The sequence below is a fragment of the Leiobunum rupestre genome, chromosome 4 (assembly GCF_980474605.1).
Source record: "Leiobunum rupestre chromosome 4, qqLeiRupe1.1.hap1, whole genome shotgun sequence".
Lineage (NCBI taxonomy): Eukaryota > Metazoa > Arthropoda > Arachnida > Opiliones > Sclerosomatidae > Leiobunum > Leiobunum rupestre.
This window is the reverse complement of record NC_143387.1, coordinates 49,045,825-49,066,203: the sequence shown is the minus strand read 5'-3', so window position 1 is coordinate 49,066,203 and position 20,379 is coordinate 49,045,825. Positions and strand designations below refer to the sequence as shown.

The 20,379-nt window shown below is 34.0% G+C and overlaps 1 protein-coding gene across 4 annotated transcripts in view; it reads left to right on the top strand.

Moving 5' to 3' along the window:
• The first annotated feature begins 964 nt into the window (after nt 1–964).
• The window catches only part of LOC149948080 (uncharacterized), a 50,371-nt gene continuing 30,956 nt past the window's right edge, over nt 965–20,379 (top strand). For 2 of the 4 annotated variants that reach the window (XM_090172874.1, XM_090172871.1), the window contains exons 1-8: nt 965–1,155; nt 1,355–1,560; nt 5,367–5,452; nt 6,209–6,321; nt 7,425–7,530; nt 8,196–10,625; nt 19,101–19,225; nt 19,793–19,877. In XM_090172874.1, the coding sequence (XP_090029000.1) occupies nt 5,395–5,452; nt 6,209–6,321; nt 7,425–7,530; nt 8,196–10,625; nt 19,101–19,225; nt 19,793–19,877 (2,917 nt within the window). In that variant the 5' untranslated portion in view covers nt 965–1,155; nt 1,355–1,560; nt 5,367–5,394. Of the gene's footprint in view, nt 1,156–1,354; nt 1,561–5,269; nt 5,453–6,208; nt 6,322–7,424; nt 7,531–8,195; nt 10,626–19,100; nt 19,226–19,792; nt 19,878–20,379 lie in introns of all 4 variants that reach the window. The other 2 variants (XM_090172873.1, XM_090172872.1) reach the window with 2 other exon arrangements.

Below are 20,379 nucleotides of genomic sequence, written 5' to 3'. Positions count from 1 at the left end.
AGGAGTAGCAAGGCTTGAATTGAAATTACCATTTTCTGAAATTTCCAATGGTGTAGAGTCATTAAGACTGAAAATTGTTGGCACAGCGGATGGTGTGAGCCTATTTTTAGTTCTAATATTCATGAAACTGGCATCAATGAAATGATTCGCGCAAATTCTATGGTTAACGTGTAAATATTCCGTAGTTTTATTTGTAAGCCCATCATTATTTACATTTTTCAGTCACAAAATAGAACTAAAATTTATATTAAGTTAATATGCCAATAAGCCTATCTAATGAAAATGCGAATTTACCAGTCTTTTTCCTATGGAAACTTATAAAAAGATAAACAAGGATTTCTTGTTTTCGATATTTCACAATTTAAAACGGAACAATATACCCCAGACACACTAAATTATTTAAAAACCTTGTAAAACTAGCATTAAAAATCTGGAAAGTTTTTGCGTCTCTTTTAAACCTAACATCGAAACGCACGCGCTGTGAGAACGGCGCCACTGGTGGCGCCATCGCTCTTACGGTAGTAGTGGACATTTTTGGGAAAAAAAAGTTAGTACGCTTTTTTGAAAGAGAGACGCCTCTCATAATCTTTACACTCTCTGGTACAATGCTCAGGAAAGAGGGAACCCAGGCCTTGATATAACGGAGGCAACGTTCGTACGATCGCCTGGGCCGCTATGAGCGCGAAGCAGATCTCGAGACGGCCATGGCCGTAGTCAATTAATGGCCGCTGATTGGCTGAAGCTTAAGAAAAGACTATATAATAATTAGTCGTTGCTACAAAATGACTTGGCGTCAGGTTCTCCCGTAGACGGGAGCATTCTAAGTAGGAGTATAAGATTTCTATGGTGTTAGCGAATGAAGAGCGTACTATTTTAAATTTAAACTTATTGTAGTATGTTACAAGGTATATTCTGATGTCTGTAGTGTTACTGGTGTATAACCAGTCCCAGTCCCAGTCTCAGAACAAAAATAGCAGATTGAAAGCTTTTGATTTATTACTTAAGAAGACAAAGTTTTATAAAAAGTTATTGAAATTATTTAGAAAATTTATTTAGAAGTAATATAACATTGAAAAAGTAATTCCCTCTAAATGTGTACCATAATTGTCATAGTCCTATGGGAATTGGACTAAGCCAAGGCTTCTATTGTAACTTGTAAGTTATAAATGGAGCGATTTCGATATTAATTTTGCGCGTTAAAAAAGCAAAGCACGTTAGGGTCGAGAAAGCAGAGATCTAGATGCATGCATGTTACCGGTAGCGTTTCGCTGAGAAATGTAACTTCAGTCTCTTTATCAATTCAAAATAGGTGGCATTTTTTAAATTTAATATTGAAGTCATTGCTTATTTACAGATTGTATTTGGGTTCTCATTATTCTTAAGCATTGCTGTATCATCAGTGAATTGAAATAGCTTAATATACAACAAAGCTGCGTTGAGTTTGCACATTATCTCTCCACTGGTTAAAGGGGTTTTCTCCAGAGATCTTCAGTTTCCACTTGGCTTGGGTGGCACAAAGGGCCTACCACCACTCTCCTATGCATTATAACCCGGCCACTGGTAATTATCTTTACATGTCACTATTTGACTTAGGCCCATGGTGAAGCTTTGGGTATTAGCTTAGCTGATTATTATTGTTATTATTATTCTTATTATTATTAATTATTAAAACAGTATTAAGAGGTTCCTAATCATTGCCCTTACTCGTTTATAACAGAGCGGCTTTTAGTGGAGCTCAGCAACAACTAGTTCAGTACAAAAAATATACAAATGTTGACATTTTGGCCAATTCAGCAATATGAAGGATACTAAGGCGTATTATTTAAACCTAAAATTTAATGTAAATTAGTCTCCTTATGTAAGTGCCTCCGGTAAGCAACATGACTAGTTTTGAGAAAATCACAGTCATTCCCATTTTGTTTACCTTTTAGTTTCAGTGACAACTAGACTCAAACACTGAGAATACCCATTGGCATTCTTTAGTGAGCTAATAGCCAAACACATCCTTTTTTTCTGATATGAAGACCAGTTTAACCAAAAGTGGATAGACAAAAACAAAAAGTTTACTTCGTCCGCGGTTGCTAACCTTTGGCTGTACACCTCGTGTAATCTGAGGAGCAATAAAATCTTCTCCCTCTCCCCCCGTGAATTAACCAATCATCTTTGAGTTGTCTGACGTTGGATCTTTTAGAAGTAGTTCAGTACGACACTAGCTTTCCAAGCGTCAATTCTTTACATTATCGACTGCTTTAGAAACTATGGTCTGCTAGTTTATTGGAACACATGTTCACCAAGTCTTTTTTTTGAACGTTGGTTATGCCAAAATGGAGAAAAATATCGGAGTAGATTTAGTTTTAAACGGTTTTGAAAATACCGATTTTATTTTAACGGATTATTCAAAGAAAAGAATGAAATTGTTAGAGTTTATGAGAGATTCCGGCTGCTTAGTAGAACTAATTCAGGATGTGCATACTCAATACCAAATGCGGTACTTCAAACACGAAGAAGATTCTAGTGGAGGGTATTCTGCTTTCCTATATTCTTGGTGCCGATGGATACATAATTTAGTCTGTTCGGAAGATGGAATAGATCCAGTAATCTCTTATGATAGAGAGTGTGAGAGTGAACTTCTAAATGGTCTAAGCCTTTGTTTTTCAATGATACGTCTACAGTTTCAAAAGTTTGCACACTTACATCATAACATTTTTTAAACTATGAAAGTATTACATTGAGTTTGCTGGTTTTTGAAATGTAAATTAGCTGGATTCTTCTTCCGTGGCATATTATTAATTCAGTATTAACACGGCAAAATAGAAACCTGTAAACAATCACTTAAGAATCCCGAATCCAAATGATTATTTGAGATACGATCCGGAGCCAATAGATTTACTTTAAAAAATAGCACGTGACCAGTAGCGGCCAATAGGAAATCACTAATTTATTTTTTAAATTCCTCAAAACTTTAAATTTAATTAAAGATTCCAAGAACCAAGAACCTCTTATAAACTGGCGCAACTAAATTTTAATTTGCCAAGGACGTAATTTTGAGAAGAATCTACCTGCACTATTTTTTAAAGGCTATTTACGCATGTTCCCTGTGCGATGGCCCTCAAACGTAATCTTGAGCAAATTGTTGAAGTGGTTAAATAATTAAACTATCGTATCCATAACAATAACAGTTTAATTCGTTAATAATAACAAAACATTATGGTATAAAACAACACTGACAATTGAGCGGCCTCTCATGTGGGCTAGAGTTAGAGAGAGAGTGCAGAGTAGAATCTAAATGTGTGCATTTTGTACAGGCGCCCCCTAGTGGCGAGATATAGTAAATGTTAAAGTTTAGGGCTCCCCCTTTTTCACAAATGGGAGAAGGAAACAATTTCGCCCTTCAAGGAGACTTCTCAGATTACAGGAGGTGGGAAAAGGCGGATTAAGTAAACCTTCTGTTTTTGTCTATCCACTTTTGGTTTAACCAACCAGCTTGTTTCTAAAGATCTGATGCTGAAAAGACGCAAGCCATATAGGTCCATAGTATACCACTTTAAAGCCCCATTTTTATTCACTATCCCTAAACCACTGTAAAATCGGGGTTTAGTCCCCGAGGTACCTAATTTTCAATAAATCTGGTAAAGAATAGTTGTCTTAAAATATTTCATACTTCTGTTCAAGAGAAATTTTAAAATGTGATTAATTACAGATGTGAAAAACCAAATATATTAATGTCCGTTTTGTTATAATTAAAATCTAATTCAGGTCTTAGGATAATTGAAAAAACAAATTTATTTTGTCTTACCTTGGTCTGTACTTAGTTTTTATTCCAAGAAATTGGTTCTGGTTTTACTCTTATTTTTACGAGTGAAAAGGCTTTTTCCTGGAATAATTTTAATATTTCAGTGGGAGCCCTGCAACTGATTTTTGTAGAATTTACAAACATAATCAAATACACTTTTATATGCTAAAATCTTTAATCATGGTGATGATGTAAATAGCATAAACTATGCAGACCAGGTTTAGATAAACTTTATATTATTTAAAAAAAAAGGTTTATCTAAAACATAGTTTATTCTGTATATGAAGAAAAACGTGTAAGCAATAAAATGAAAGAAAATAGAGATAAGAACAGTAATGTGGGATATGTTAGGGCTAATTGTTTTCAGTAATGTTATGAAAGAAGCTTCTTTTATTGAAATATTATTATCCAGTAATTCAGCTCCCAGAAGTATGCACTAAATAATTAGGATGAGAGGACATTTGTTAAAGTGACCAAAAAAAAGTACCTCCATAAGGGATGGAAAACAACACAAACTATCGTCCGTAAAAGAAATAAGACAAAGGCCAAATGCTAGATGAACAAATTAATAAGTGCAAATAAAACCAACTGAAGAAACAGATGAATACTATATTGGAAATTGTGCTATAGAAACAACAGAGGAAAACATTTTAAATTATCATCAAGAACTAAACAAGGAACCTACCTCTATAATGCAAGCATGTAACGCTAGGATGGACAAAAAGTACAATTGTACTTAGTTATTCTAAACAGACACCTGAAATTTGTGAACCAGCATTATGGCGAGCTGGAGTAACTTGCGTCAAATTAGGAGAATGACCATATAACAGCTGTGGAGCTCTCATCTGCAGCAAATTTGAAATTCGTTATTTCCCATTGCCACAAAACACAAAACGAAAAAGACCTATTAAACCACCTTAATGACCTGGGGGTTGAGGGTCTAGATATTTGCACTCTGAATTAAACAAATCTTTAAAAATATAAAACGTTCTACTTTGAGTGCAGTAGGAAACATAATCAAATAGTCCTAGATTTACCAAATTGGCCCCGGCCCATTGGGGTCTCCAGGTACATATCCCTCCTACATAAGAGGTCGCTTGTGATTGGTATTAGACAGTTTGAACTTGCTTTATAGCTCAGTGTGTGGGGGAAAGAGGATATCTAACATTCCAGTAGACTAAATTAGACAACATCTTGTAACTCTTCTGGGAATGTTGTCTAAAGGCTTGTATTGTAATATTCGTTCCCATGCCTCTAAAATTCTAGTTCTACTTATTGTTAAAGAATTATAAAATAAATTTGAAAAACAATAGAAAAATTAAGTCATTATCATGTTTGATTTTGCTGTTTTTTTTTTAATTTCTTGGTACTATAAGAGTTGAGTAAATTATTACGATGCATTAACTCCCCAGGTTTTTGTGTTGCTGAGCTTCCCTAGGAACCATTGCTACTAAATGAATGTAATTGTATTTACAGGTGCTAAAAAACTTTTTAAATTACCAAATTAAAAGATTCATCTCGAACTGCCATAATCAGTAATTTCAATTCCTCATACTGACTTTTTTGAATGCAGGTTAAAGAGGAAGCTAACAACTATAAATATGGGGGAATTTGCAAAGTTCCCAGGGATGGATCCAATTCCCATGTCGTCTCTTAAAGGTAATTTAAAGATCTTTCTGGTTTTTTGCCACCATTCTGGGAATCGGAAGTTTCAATATCTTTAAAACGAATCAACCAATTAATTTTTTTGTTATACTCAACTGAATTACTAATTATTCTCGCTCTTTGTGTACTCTCCTATTTTTGTGGGATTGAAATTCTGAAACCTTTTTGTTACTTTTTCATAGAATATAAAGTTACCATGGGTTTTTGTTATTTGAGCAGTTTATAGGCTAGAGAGATTTGTTCAAAACCATAAAACAGGGAAAGCTAAAAGCTTAAATCATATTGGACTTCATATTGGTGACACCTTGGCCTGCATCTCTTTTAGTTTTGCTTTAGGTGCAATATTATAGACAATTGGTAACTTTTACAAGTACCTTCATTTGTTTTTTATCACTTAAAACTACGCTTAAACCACCAATTTGTGCATGCAAAATGTTTTCGCTCTTGTAGAAAAAATACTTGAAATCAAACTAAATTGTACCTTTTGAGTAGCTATGAAAAAATATGCTTTCCTTGTATGCGTAGGTTTGGACATTCATGGCTCCTATAAAGTTTGTAGGTCTTAGGCACTGTGAATAGTTGGCCTAATTAATAAAAGAGCAAATGCATATAACTAGTTAGTGAAAAATGTGGAAATTTCCCTTAGCTGCTGAATTTTTCTCTTTGAAGCAGACACCTAAATCCAGCAGCCACTAGTTAATTGGAAATACATTTATTTTGATACTAATCATGCTCTTTTACTGTCAATAGATCATCATATTGAAAACTCAACAATTAGATGCAGTGCATGTTGGATTATTTTAAACATTTCAGATCCATCTGATATTAAACAACACCCAGATTTGCGAACTATCATGTGCCGAGTAAGTTTATCAAGGAATTTTTATTGAAATTTTGCGTGATTTAGGTTGAACTTGTTTAGTAACGTAACATAAGTTATTCTACCCCTTTTAAACTTTTCTGAGTTGATTGAAGAATAATAGCAAGATTCATCCAAAAAGCTTTTGACACAGTCCCACATCACTTAAAGACCCTGAAACTCATTAAAGCTGTTTTCAATGTGTTCCTCCTCCCGCTGTTGGGTTTGGACTCTGCATTATAAGAGAGACTGATCTCATCAACAAATCAATAAACAGACTTACGAAATTAGTCCCTGTGTTGAGAGACAAACTAGCTGCTTTTCGCTGAGAGATTTTAGTTAAACCTAAATTACGAGAACGCCATTCTATCCTATTCCAGTATGGAATGGATTTGCTAGTATATTAAAATGGAAGACTTCAATATTAAATTAATGCCAAGCTATCTATTTTTCCAAGTAGCACCAGTGTTCACCATATTTCATTAGAGAAATATCTGTCTCCCTATACAGCTAATGTTATTACCTTGAAATATGTACTTTAGCAGGCTCAGTCTACTTTTTTGTAAGAGAAATGAAGTACTTCATATAGTGATTTTCTAATCTTTTACATTGGGAAAATATGATTTATAAAAGAGTACTGCGAGGTACATGGTTTCATATTTCTAGTCAGGCTGGATACTTCACTCATAAGAATATATTTTTTACTAACTGAATATATATATATGTAGTATCAAGGTATATAGGTATTTTTGTTAATAAAACGTCACAAAATAAAACATTTATAAAAGAAAATAATTATAATAGTAATACTAATCTTAGCTGATTTAAATCAAGTAATTTTCAAAAAATTAGTTAAATAACAACATATTCAAATGGTGTAGTTATTAAAATGAAAAATAATAGTATCTCTAAGAAGTAGTAATTAAATTTAATCAAGAATATATAAAAAAATTTGAGAATAAGGCATGGAATTCTTTACAATTAATTTTGTGCTTAATTTGATATTGATGCAATTTTTTAAACCTTTTATAGTACAAAAAGTGACAAGTCTTTTATTGTATATGTAGGTTAAGTATTTTTAATGATTTGAAATTTTTATCATTTCAGAAATGCTTTAAATTCTATGGAAGTGGTATCTTTTCACAAGATGAAGAGGGAGATAAATATTGTAGAATGTGCGCAGAAGGAGGCCACCTCATTGGATGCGATTTTTGTAAAAATGCATATCCTTACAGGGTAGTTCAATTTGATTGGCACAGCCATTTTTCTGAAAAGAAATTTTAAATACAAAATATATCACTGACCTTTAAGACAAACAAGAAATTGTGGGATACAGTGTAAAACTATATTTTTAGGTTTAATTATCAAAGGCCTATTGGAAGGGAAAATATTAGTCAGATAGTTCTATATTGCAGCAGAGGAACCGTACACATTGAACTTAAAAATTGTTTCATAAAAATCTTCAAACATTTGAATTAAAAAAAAGTTTTGTTGAATATTGATTTACAATAGACATACATTTTCACCCCCAAACTTTAATTTGGGTAGTACTAACTTGATTTTATCATTACCTCATGTCTCTGAAAAATAGACCTATTTCCACAGAATCAATTTTAATTATAAGTTTTAGAGTGCTCTACAACTTTCTCATCGAATATTTTTGTCTAAAAGTACAACCAGTTTTTCTGGTTTTCTGAACTAACAATTTAAGAGTTCCAATAAATAACTACACACTAAAAATTTTAAATTTCTAGAGTAAATAGTTTTTAATGAAAATGCCATAATCAATTAAATTGAAATGCCCTGTACGTGTGTATATATGTATATGTATAAAAATATGAAAATATATATTTAATCTCTAATTTGTTGCACATACAGGTAAAAATGTCTTTTGCAACAAATGTATTAGTCAAAACTTTGGTAGAAAAGAGCGAGCAAAAATTAAAGAATCTGATGAATGGAAATGTTATATGTGTCAAAAGAAATCTGATGAAAATCCCTTGCAGCCACATGTAAATGCAGCTTCAGCTTTGATGGACTATATTGAACGAAAGACCAAGCCAAAAGTTAAGAATGCCAAAGCAGCAAGAAATTCCAAAGGATGTATTTTAGATCCTGACAGTTTATTTGATAGTGAACTTGTCTCCACAAATGATGATGAGAGTACAGACCTGTGGCTACAAAAGCATTTTTCCCGTGTAGTTCAAAGTTTTGACACTGACAAACGTCAAATTATGAAACTTAAATCGAAATTAAAGAATCATCATGAAGTTCCCCGAAGAGTGCATAGGTGTGGTGTTAAACTAGAGTTATATTTGAAACAACATATTGAAGACTGTCAAAATATAATCTATTCATTAGCCATTGATAATGAAAGGAAAAAATGTGAGCCAAGTACATTAAATAGTACTGTAGCTAATGAGACACAGGATAGCATCAAGCAATCATCCCAAAGTTTATTGGAGGATTTAACAGTTAATAACGCCAATAATGATGTATCCTCAAAATCATCTATTGTCAATGATCTTGCCGAAACTGAAGTTATGGCAAAAGAAATTGGTAACTCAAATGAGCTTGAAAATGGAATAACTGAGAATACTCCAATTGAAAAAGAAAATAATTCTAATACTGTGATAGAAGACCAGATATCTAGTACAGTTTTTGGAGAAAGTATTAGTATTAGTGACGAAATTAAGAATTCGAGCACAATTAATGAAAAGATGAGTCCTAAATCTAAGTCGAGTAATGAAGAAAGTTCGGATGATGTCCTGATGATAGTGAAACAAAAAAGGAGGGAGAAATTATCCTTAACTTACCGCCGAAAATTTGGTAGTCCTAGGTCTGAAGGTAGTGGTCAGAGTACATCAACAACACCTGTGAAAGATATACATAGTGCATCTGAGAAGGGTGAGAGTACAGTGACAACACCTGGTAAAGAAATATGTGAAGTATCTGGGAATGGTGAAAGTACATCAACACCTGTTAAAGATATACACTGTGTATCTGAGAATGATGAAAATTCATTGAAGAATCCAGAAAAACTAACTAATACCTCTAGTAAAAATGGAACTCTAGATTTAAATTCTGAAAGTCTATTGGTTTCTTCTAAACTAAATGAAAATACAAAAACCACTGATGATGATGAAACTCCTATCAAGAATTGGGAAGGTTTATTTGCAGCATCCACATCAAAAGTGGAAGTTAAATCTCCCTCTGCAAATTCAAATATCAGCGAAAACCTCTTTGATGATGATAATAATGAGAGTGATGCATCAAATACTCTCAATATTGAGTCGGTTATTAATTGTCTCAAAGAACATGTTGGTGAGAGTGAGAAAAACAGTCAGAGTATATTAGAGAGAGATTCAAATTCAAACATCAATAATAATGTTGAAGAATGTCATGTAAAACATGATGAAAAATCGAAAGGTGAAATTTCCAGTGACATATTAAATTCTACCCTTGAAACAAAAGCAGTTACAAATATACCTAAAAAAGAAGTTGAATCTAATGCAACATTGAAAGATGGTGATATAGAATCACCATTTGATGCCGAAAAACCTGGGGCCTCATTTACTGCCAAAGATACTGAAGAAGAATTTTCTGGTATGGGGTCAAATCTTGAGCTTGAAGAGAGTAGTGATACTGTAAATCTTGGTAATACCCCAAAAGATAATGATGGCCCAGAGAGAGTTCTGAATAGTAAACTTAAAAGAGAAACGTGCAAAGCTAATGAAATTGCTAAAAAAAAACTTGCTAAAAGTTTGCTGACTGACACTGATTCGGACACAAATATAGTTGAATCGCAGAAAAATTCCAATTTAAACATGCCTTCTGAAAATGATAGTAATGATGAATTGGATAAGGATGCTGGTTCTAAGAGAAACAAGCTAATAAGGAAACCAGAATGTGTTCCATCTGAAAATGAATGTAATAACGAATTAGATGAAAATACTAAGACAAAAACAAGAAAAAGAGAAAAGTTAAATAAACCAAATGAAAAGTCCGAAGTTATTCCTGACTTAGATATGCTTGTTGAAGAAACAACCCCTATTGCCGATGACAACACATTGGCTATCCAATTATCAAAAGATGTTAAAATAAAGAGTCAGGCTGTTGTAAATATAAGGAGATTGGACTCTAAAATTATCTCGAAATTTGAGAGAGGCGAAATTAAATTTAATCTTAAAAATGAAGAATATGACAGTGATGAGGATATTAGCCTCCTTGATAAAAAAATTGCCAGACTAGCAGAACTTCCAAGCCAAAAAGCTTTAATAAATGGACCAAAGAGACGGTCACTTACTGGTAAGTTAAATTTTGAAACAAAACTTGGTATATTTATTTGCATGTTAATTTTAGCCTAGTAAAAATAGATTCATTAAGTTGTCTCAACAATTTCTTTAAATTTGAATCCCAAAACCCAGCTTAATCAGCCCTGAGCAATAAAATAACCTAGTCTGAGTCACATGACCTTATGCCAACTCGACTTGTTGACAAGATGACGTCAAAGTCTATCAGCTAGGCTAATACCCAAGGCACCACCTTAGGCCTAAGTCATCAAGCGACTTTTGAAGCCTTTTAATTCAGGTGGCCGGGTTACAATGCGTAGGAGCATGTTATCCGCAAATTCTAAAGAAGGAATTCCGAATGTGGTTCCTTGCTGCAAAGTAAACTTTGAAAAAAATGAAATTTGCCCTTTGGCCACCAAATTACCGTTTGTATAGTACGCCAATAACGAATTATTGAAAAAATTCTATATAGTATGCGCTTAAAACTCCCTTGAAATTATCAAAAATTCCTTTAATTATAGGATGTCGTGCAACGCTGCTCCAACTCTCCCATTTCTCGCCTTTTTTATTTTTTTACTTAACTAGAAAAATTATTTCAATCAAGTCTAATATCATGTTTTTATAACCAACTGTAAGATAATCAACATTTTTAGCAGCTTATAAAACACAATACCCCCTACTTAAAAATAATTTACTCTTTTCACCCCACTTATCTCCCTCCCTCTTTTATTTTACTTTTGAAAGTGAATTTTTAATAGTGATTAGGAACTATAATCATATTTATTTATCACAAACCAAAGAGCTTTGATATTTATCACATTTCTTAAGGAACTTTAAAAAATATTTAATCATCTTCTTGTTCTTCGAATAAAAACTTATCCGTATTTACAGTTTTACATCATCTTCTAGTCCTTTGAATAAAAACAGTTTTACTCCTTTCTGACTTTCTTTTGGTTTCTAAAAGCCATAAAGAAATTGCAGGATAGGCATCAATGTCTTCTATGCTTATGTTTCTTAAACATATTCTTAATGATTGATCTAGATGTTTCGCATTTAGCTCAACGAATCTGACTGATTGTAGCAGAAGAACGTCAAATTTCGTTACTGCCAGATGCCAGGAAATATGTTCGATTTAGGATATATAAGTTATAGGATATAAGTCAAAATCCGCAATGTCATTGGCTGTGAGAAGCTGAGAGTGCAATGCTTTTATCATTTTCTCTTTCCTGGATAGAATTATACTATTAATTAAAAATAAACTGTTCATTATGACTAGTGAACCCCCCAGATTCCATATAATTTACTGGTCCAAAATAAACTGGTCTTTGACCAACGCCACCGCCTTATTTCCAACACCAGTTGTTAGATGATTCACAATAAAATTTATTGTTCATACAGGCAGCTACGTTTTTGTCTATTGTCTATACCATCTATACATCTCAAAATAATAACAAAGGTTAAAAGCCTAATGTCCGATGGAAAATGATGGCTTCGCTGGGAGAAGATATTTTTCCATTTCCGAAATTAGATGGTACAAATTATGCCGATTGGAAAGTCGACGTGAAGATGGCCTTGGCTACCAAAGGCCTAGAGAAATTTATAGATTCAGCAACAACAGTTCCAACAGATCCAGCTCAATTGGAAAAATTTCAAGAAAAGAGGACCAAGACATTAGGTTTCATTTATTAGACCTTGTCTAGAGATATCAAACGTTTAATTAGCTTAGCAACTGATCCGGTTACTGCTTGGGATGTTCTCAAAACGACGTATGAACCAACAACCAGAGCTCTCATTGCTATGTTAAGGAGAACCTTTATTACTTGTAAGCCACTGGAGGGCGAAAAAATTGAATGCTTCCTTAACAGAGTTCAAGAATCAGCAACAGCATTGTCCGAAGCAGGAGCTACAGTTCCGGACACCGAAAATTCATTTCAAATGATAGGTGAATTACCACCTGAATATAATGGGGTTGTCCAAAATGTCTATCAGTGGTCAATTGCAGGCCTTATAGCAGAAAAGGTTAAGAAGGCTTTAGTTGCTGAAGCAGACAGATTACGAATGATCCTTCGTCCAAGGTTATGACAACACAAATGCCTGTAAAATGGTATAACGAATCCAAAGCACTAGAAACAAGATGAAGAGAAACAAGAACTTGTTACAATTGCGGCATTATAGGACACATCGAAATATTGTGTAAAACCATAGAAGTCAGAGAGGAAATAAACACTTCAAGAACCAACTGAATTTCGATGTAGCAACTGTATCCATCATGGAAGAAACAAGAGAGGATGGCGAATGTGTTTGGGATTCAGGAGCTGGTGCACATCTATGCAATGATCGAAAATGGTTACGCAATTTCAGAGAGATAAAACCTATGATGATATCATATTCAGGTACATTCACTGTTACAGGGATTGGTGATAGCTACAATATCACATGATGTAGATGGCACATTGCGCATTCTCACTTTACGCAATGTGGGTTTTGCTCCAAATGGGAGAAGAAATCTGATTAGTGGTTTTCAGATAGACAAGGCTGGTTATCACTGGACGATTTATATTGCATGCATGGTAAACCCTTCATGGGAGACATACCAGATTACAGGTTGCTGGAAACAAATACCACTGATATACCAGAAAATCAACTAACAATGTGGCATCGTAGGCTTGGTCACCATAAGAGGTTTATCAGTGGTACTGACTCAAAACCAGCTACCTTGTGAAGTTTGTATAGAAACCAAGATAACCAAATTACCAATGGCATGGAGTATTGTAGTAACAAGATGATGTTTCTGGATTCTTTAAGCATCCAACACCAACGTACTAACGTCCATACACCGGAACAGAACGGGACTGCAGAGAGATATAATCGTACAGCATTGAATGATGTTAGAGCCATGCTAAAGGGTAGCGATTTGCCTCAATGTTTCTGAGTTGAGATGTTACACTCCTTTAACTATATCAAAAACTGATTGCTGCAGAAGAATTTAGACAAAATTCGTTTTGAATTTCGATATAACAGAATACCCACTGTCAAACATATGAAGAGGATCTTAAGTCTAACCCACTATTTTGTTCCTAAAGCAACCCGACAAAACAAGTTTTCTGATACAGCAAAGAGAGGGGTCTTGGTTGGATATGCCTTTACCACTTGCGGATGCCGCATTTGGGATCCGGATACTAATAAAATCATGGAATGTGACCACGTCAAAATCAATGAGGCGGAGAACTATATGAAAGAACAGTTGACTAGTAACAATCGAGTCAGGTTTGCCATTGAAAACGAAGAGGAAAATATAACTCTACCACCTCAAACAAGAGCACAATACTAACCTGTCACCGTATTTCAAAAGGAACCCCAGGCAAACTTAAGACAATCGAGAAACACTTCACTTCCGACAACCAAAATGAAGAGAGACATATTGCCTAGAGAGATTGCGAAGGAAATTGAAGAGGCACGGGATGATGAATCGTTGCAGAATTTATTTGAAAGGATCCACAATACCCAAATGTTTGGACCCGAGGAGCACGTCAGAGACTATCAGGGAATACAGCTGGAACTTATGATATCTATTATAAATAGGGTGATAAAAGGGCTTTACGGAGTCTCCGGGAAGTGAAGGAATACTGTGAACAAAATCAAATACCAATCAATCCCGACCTAGTCGATTTCTCAAAAACAAATACGTATTCAGGTATTTGTGATCTTCAACAAGAGAAAAAACCTTTGGTTGAAATCTTCCAAGATGTAGAATTCTGTTTCGCTAGTCCTGATGATCCAACCTCATATGAAGAAGCAATCCATTCAGAAGATGCTCAAGAGTGGAACCGAGCTATGAAAAATGAAGTAAACTAACTCCAGGAAAGACGCGTATTTACTACAGTACAAAGACCGACTAATAAAAGGTTCTAGGAAGCAGATTGATAGGATATATGTCTGAAAACTAAATGAAAAGGGAGTAGTTATTTGTCATAGAGCTCGTCTTGTAGTGAAAGGTTTCACCCAGCGTCAATGGATAGACTATCAAGAAAGTTATTCACCAGTCGTCAATTTTGCGCTCGTTCGTCTTTTCTTGTTATTCCTCGTAGTGGTTCAAAACTGGGACAAGAAGCACATCTACATTAAATGTGCATATTTATATTTCGCTTTGGATTACCCTACGTATATGGCGGGGCCGGACTGGCTAGTAGTTGGCCCCACCGGCTATGCAATCGTGTTGACCTCATTTCCCATTAATGCCAAATTTTTCCACCTTGGCCCCCAATTTGAGTTTGCCCCGATCTGACCGACTATCCCCGGGCTTGGTATATGGAAATCCCAGATGGATATAAACGCAATACACAATGTTTGGCAACTTCACAAGAGTATATATGGGCTACATCAAGCTGTTCGCTGTTGGTTTTACACCTTGGACAAAGAACTAAAGTCCTTAGGGTTCACAAATTTGACGTCATGCCAAAGTCTATAGACTGCTTTGGTACTGTATCTTATTAGTGTATGTTGATGACATTCTCATACTAAATAAGTTGATCATGAAGGAAGTAATAAAGAGACTAGAATCGACCTTCGCTATCAAAGACATAGGCACAGTGAGAACATTCCTGGGTATTGATATATATAGAACTGAATCTGGAATGACAATGTCCCAATGTAGATACATTCAGAAAATGCTACAGGTTTCTTCAACCATCCCATTCCGCAGATGTTATGAACCTTTGTAATCGGGGAGTCGTATCAAGAACGTGACTGAGGACATACAGTATGCTGTAAACACATTGGCACAATTTTCAACAATCATACCACTGTCCACTGGGATCATCTTGTTCATCTTTGGAACTATGTTATAACAACCAAAGATAAGAAATTAGATCTGAAATATACGACTAACCAGGAGCTCATTGCTTATAGTGACGCTTCATGGGCATCTGATCCGGGAACTCTTAAATCAACAACCGGATACATCGTAATCTGTGGAAATACCCCTACCGTCTGGAGATCAATGAAGCAAACAATTACTGTGACCTGAACTATGGAATCAGAACTGACTGCCGTGTTTGAAACGATGAAACATAATATTTCTGAAACACATATTACAAGAATGTGCAAATGTGTGTCTGTCAGACGCAAACAAAATGATTTACCTCAAAATAGATAACCAACCGGCAATACGATGTATTCAGAACCATGTTGATAATGAGACAACGAAACATTTTAATTTGCGTATTTATTTTATCCGCTAGAACGTTTTAGCGGGTTATTGTCGAGTGTCATTCATATATTCTAAAGTCAATTTAGCTGATGTCTTTACTAAAGCATTACTGAGAGTGAAATTATGTAAATTAACCAATTATTTAAATATGTGAAGCCGGGATAAATATTTTTTTTGTATTAATTAAAAATTTTGCGTATCACTCACTACAGCGGTTTATGTGATGTTATCATTAACTTGAAAGATTTAGTAATTAGTCAATCTTTCCAGCTTAAACTTAGTAAGTTCAAAAATTGGCGGTGCATACTCCTGAATGATCTCTTAATGGTCTTTTGATATTTGACAATCTGTTTATCACTTTATCGCTAAAACACAACCGATAAATTTATGAAAACAATTGGGGCTAAGGAAGAATAAAGATTTCACATTTGCGTTAATTTCGATTTTTTTAGAAAGATTTCTAAGAGCCTGTAACTCAGAAACGGGGCTTTTTAGGACCATTGTTCATTTGAAATTTTAAACTCATAGGGACCCATAGAATAAAACATAAAATATTCGGTACTCTTATCCGTAACACGCATCGCGATTATTCGGGTGTTGGGGGGTGCACAGTTGGTTAATAAATCGTTTAATCTATTAATTCCCTTGTTGGCTAATTTAATTGAAGTCAGCAATAAAATGCAAAGGCGTTAATAAAACTAAACTATTTATTATGATTAAATAAAAGATCAAGAAAATGCTAAACATCTTATTAACATTATGGCTATTAGCGGAGTGAGGGTTTGAGAGTGAAAAAAACTGGACAGTGTTGCCTAGCGGTTTAGTTAAAAACTATTCAGTTCAGTTAATATCGAAAAGATCTAGTTAATTTATGATAAAGCAAACATTAACTACTAACATCCCTTTAGATATCGTTTATTCGCGTATTTTCCCCCCACCCTAAACCCCAATTTCCAGCCCGTGTATCTAGAATACGCATCTTTATTATTGGCCCTACACTTTACTATACCTTCAGATTAAGCTACTTGATGTTGTGCACGACAACGAAGCTAAGCTTGATCTTCATATTTCTATTACACAGTTTCAGCAGCTAATAAGACAACCGTAATCCCTATCGTCTACGACTTTCCTTTTCCAACGTTAGGAAAACCGTAGACATTCACGTTTACGCCTGTTTTATAAGCTGCTAAAAATGTCGACTATATCTTACAGTTGGGAAGTCATTTTTGAAATAAAATCATTAGCTGCAACAGTCGTTAACCTAGCCCCAACTTTAATATTTTATATTGAGCGCCCCGAACACTTGATATGGAAATACGTCATGCCTCCAAAAGGAGTGCCGTTAAATGAAAACTAACTGCAGTACATAGTAGTGTATTGAGGGTGCAATCGAATGGGGTAGTTATTTTAGCAATATCAGATGTGGGGTGGGGGGGGGGGGCTGTTGTTAACCTAGCCCCCACGTTATTATTTTAATATTGGACACCCCGAACGCTTGATTTGGAAATACGTCATATCTCTAAAAGGAGGGTGGTGCAATTGAAACTAACTGCCATGCATAGTATTGCATTAAGGGTGCAATTGATTAGACATGTTAAACTAATACCCTTTATATTTCCTTAACGAGTGCGGTGCAATGAAATATCTCCATGGTGCATTCATTTAGTCACGTTTTAATTATAGAAATTGAAAGTTGGGGGCTGTCGTTAACTTAGCCTCCCCCCAGCAAATAATTTAATTTTTTTTAAAGCTTGGAAAGAGCAAATTCAATTATATCTAATAAAGGGGTATGGTGCAATGAGAAACATCTGTGGTGCATGGTAGTGCATTGTTGGTGCAATTGCTTAGGCATGTTTTTATCAATATCGAATATCAAGGCACAGTTTTGTTTTTTAAATTTACCATTTTTTTATGAGGATGAAATAAAATATTTTGGTGGTGTAATCGTTTAGGTGTGTTTTTATCAATATTGAATATTACGGCACATTTTTTAAAAATTTCCCACCTTATGAGGGTGCAATAAAATATTTTGGTGGTGCACTTTAGTGTATCATTGGTTCAATCGATTAGGCATGTTATTATTATCAGTATCGAATATCGGGGGTTGTCGTTAACTTAGCCCCCACTTTGATTTTTGAATTTCCCGACTTGCCCCGATGGTGCATAAAATATTTTTGGTGGTGCACTACTGTGCAATAAGGTGCACTAGCTATTTTGAAAATTGCATGCTTGGTAGGGGATAATTCTAATTTTAGATTTATAATTACAAAGTGATTTTGTTAATGATAATTTAAAATAGTGTTTAATTATTAAATGGGCTAAGCCCATTCTAGAAATTGCATAAGAGTAAATACTAGTCTACAGTCAAGCTACCTGTATACTTACACGTTTCCCCTATGTGCTTTCTAGTACAGGTTTAACCTGTTTATTATTAATTTTGATTAAAAATTTAACAACTTCAACTAATCTAATCAGATTGTATTAGTGACTTAAAGGATCAGTTTTATGTTTGCCTGAAAGACCTTTGGATTTATGGAGATAGTGACAAATGAAATTTTAACAAACAACTACCATCCGGCGCCAAGCTGAATTAGCAGTATTATCTATCTTCTTCCATTGCTCTACATGTAGGAGAGGTATAGTTGAGGCTTTTCTAAAGAACATGGTGGTCCATTTTTAGAAAAAAAATTGACATTTAAACTGAAATAACTATTTTGGAGTGTTTATATGTATTTGCTAGTTAAATGGGTTATTTATAATAACTTTATTAACTTTTAAAATGCAAATAAGGTGATATTTGGAATAGCGCCGTGCTGGTCCTTAAAATCAATTTGATTTAAGTCAATTCATTTTTAATGTGTAAATTAATTAATAATTTATTTTTGTTGGGAGTGAGGAATTGCACCTGGTGGTATTGTTATGCCCATTTCAAGTGTTTGTTTCAAGTTCAAGTGAAAGTTCAATCGAACCATTTGCATTCGGTGCTTGGTCATTCGCATATACTGTACCTATAAGGACCTCCTTGAAACTGCCACCATGTCACAGATTTCAAGGCAAAACACCACACTTATTTCCATGTAAATAATCACATGTCATGGCCAGCCTAAAATCATAATCATGAATTAGGTCCTTATATGGCTCCCTTTTCTCAATTATGTTGTTTTATTTTGATTGATTTAAGATAATTACTTTTTGTAATTAAGCTTTGAACATGGCACTCATGTTTGTTTGATGTAGGATGAGGTGTATTTCAATAATCATGGAAACAATTGTTGTTTGTAGTGAAAGTTTCACCAAAGAGAAAACCTGTTGCAAACTCCAGTATTAGTAAAATCTTGGAATCCTCAGATTCTGATAATGAAAGCTCCGATCACGGTGCTTCTATTACAAACAAAAATGAGTTAAAAGTAAGATTTTTATATTTTCATAATATGTCTTAAGTTTGAAATTGTTATTAAGTCTTGAAAAATGTCAGTTTAATTGTTTTCAACTGGCAGATATTATTAAATTATTACTTTCATGAATAATTCTTATCTTTTGAAGTTTTACTCTATGGAATTTGAAGTTTCACTTGTAGTTTCTGTGTGTAGTAGATAACTATTTGAGATAATACTTTGTATGGTCCAATTATCTTCCCTCTGAGGGAGTAGAAATAAAATCAATTGCAGCCGGATAAGAATTTTAGCACTTCCAAATACATAAATAGTGGCTTATTCAATGAGCAATTTTTCTTAAAGTTTATGAAATATATTGATTGAAGTTAATATTTTAGTGTTTTTTGTTTGCAAATGCTAAAAATGCAAAGTTTAAAAATGAACACTGTAGATCAAATTCTATTACTCTGTACAAGGCACTTGACTGAAAATGGAACAGTAATTCCGTCCTTCGATTTTTTTAAACTTTTTAAGTTTTTTTATACTTATGTACCTAAGTTGTTATGATTTTTATAGTAATCTCTTTTTCCTCTTTTTTAGTTCTTTGATGATGATTTGAATGTACCTGAAACGTTGAATTCTATCACCAAGAAGTGCTTGTTAAATGATAGTGAAAATTCTGATGGTAATTTATTAATCAATATTAATTTTTAGTAGCAAAGTAGAACCTGAAAGTTGTTTTCATACTACACTCCTCCTCGGTCAGATATTTTATTTTATTAATTTACAAGGAAACTATTTTTATAAGCATTAAATTGTTTAATTGTTGCTACAAACTTTCAGCTTTTACAACATATATGAAATTGAGAGATAAGGGGAAGGGTACTATGAACTTTGCCTTTGTCACTTTCTCCTGGATATGACAGTTGAATGTGTACAAGAAATTACATGAAATTTCTAAGAAAGTTCTTTATCCATCCTGTTATTGTTTAGATCTTACCCTTACCAAAAAATAAGTTGGCTAAAAACCACTTAGGACAACTTGTATTTCAACTTGGTTTTCAGTTTGTATTTGGGACAAATGCCTGCTTAAAAATAACTTAAATCCTCTTTATTAATCAACTTATTTCCAACTAAACCAGAATCAACATTTACATTTAACTACTTAAAAGCAACTTAAAAATATT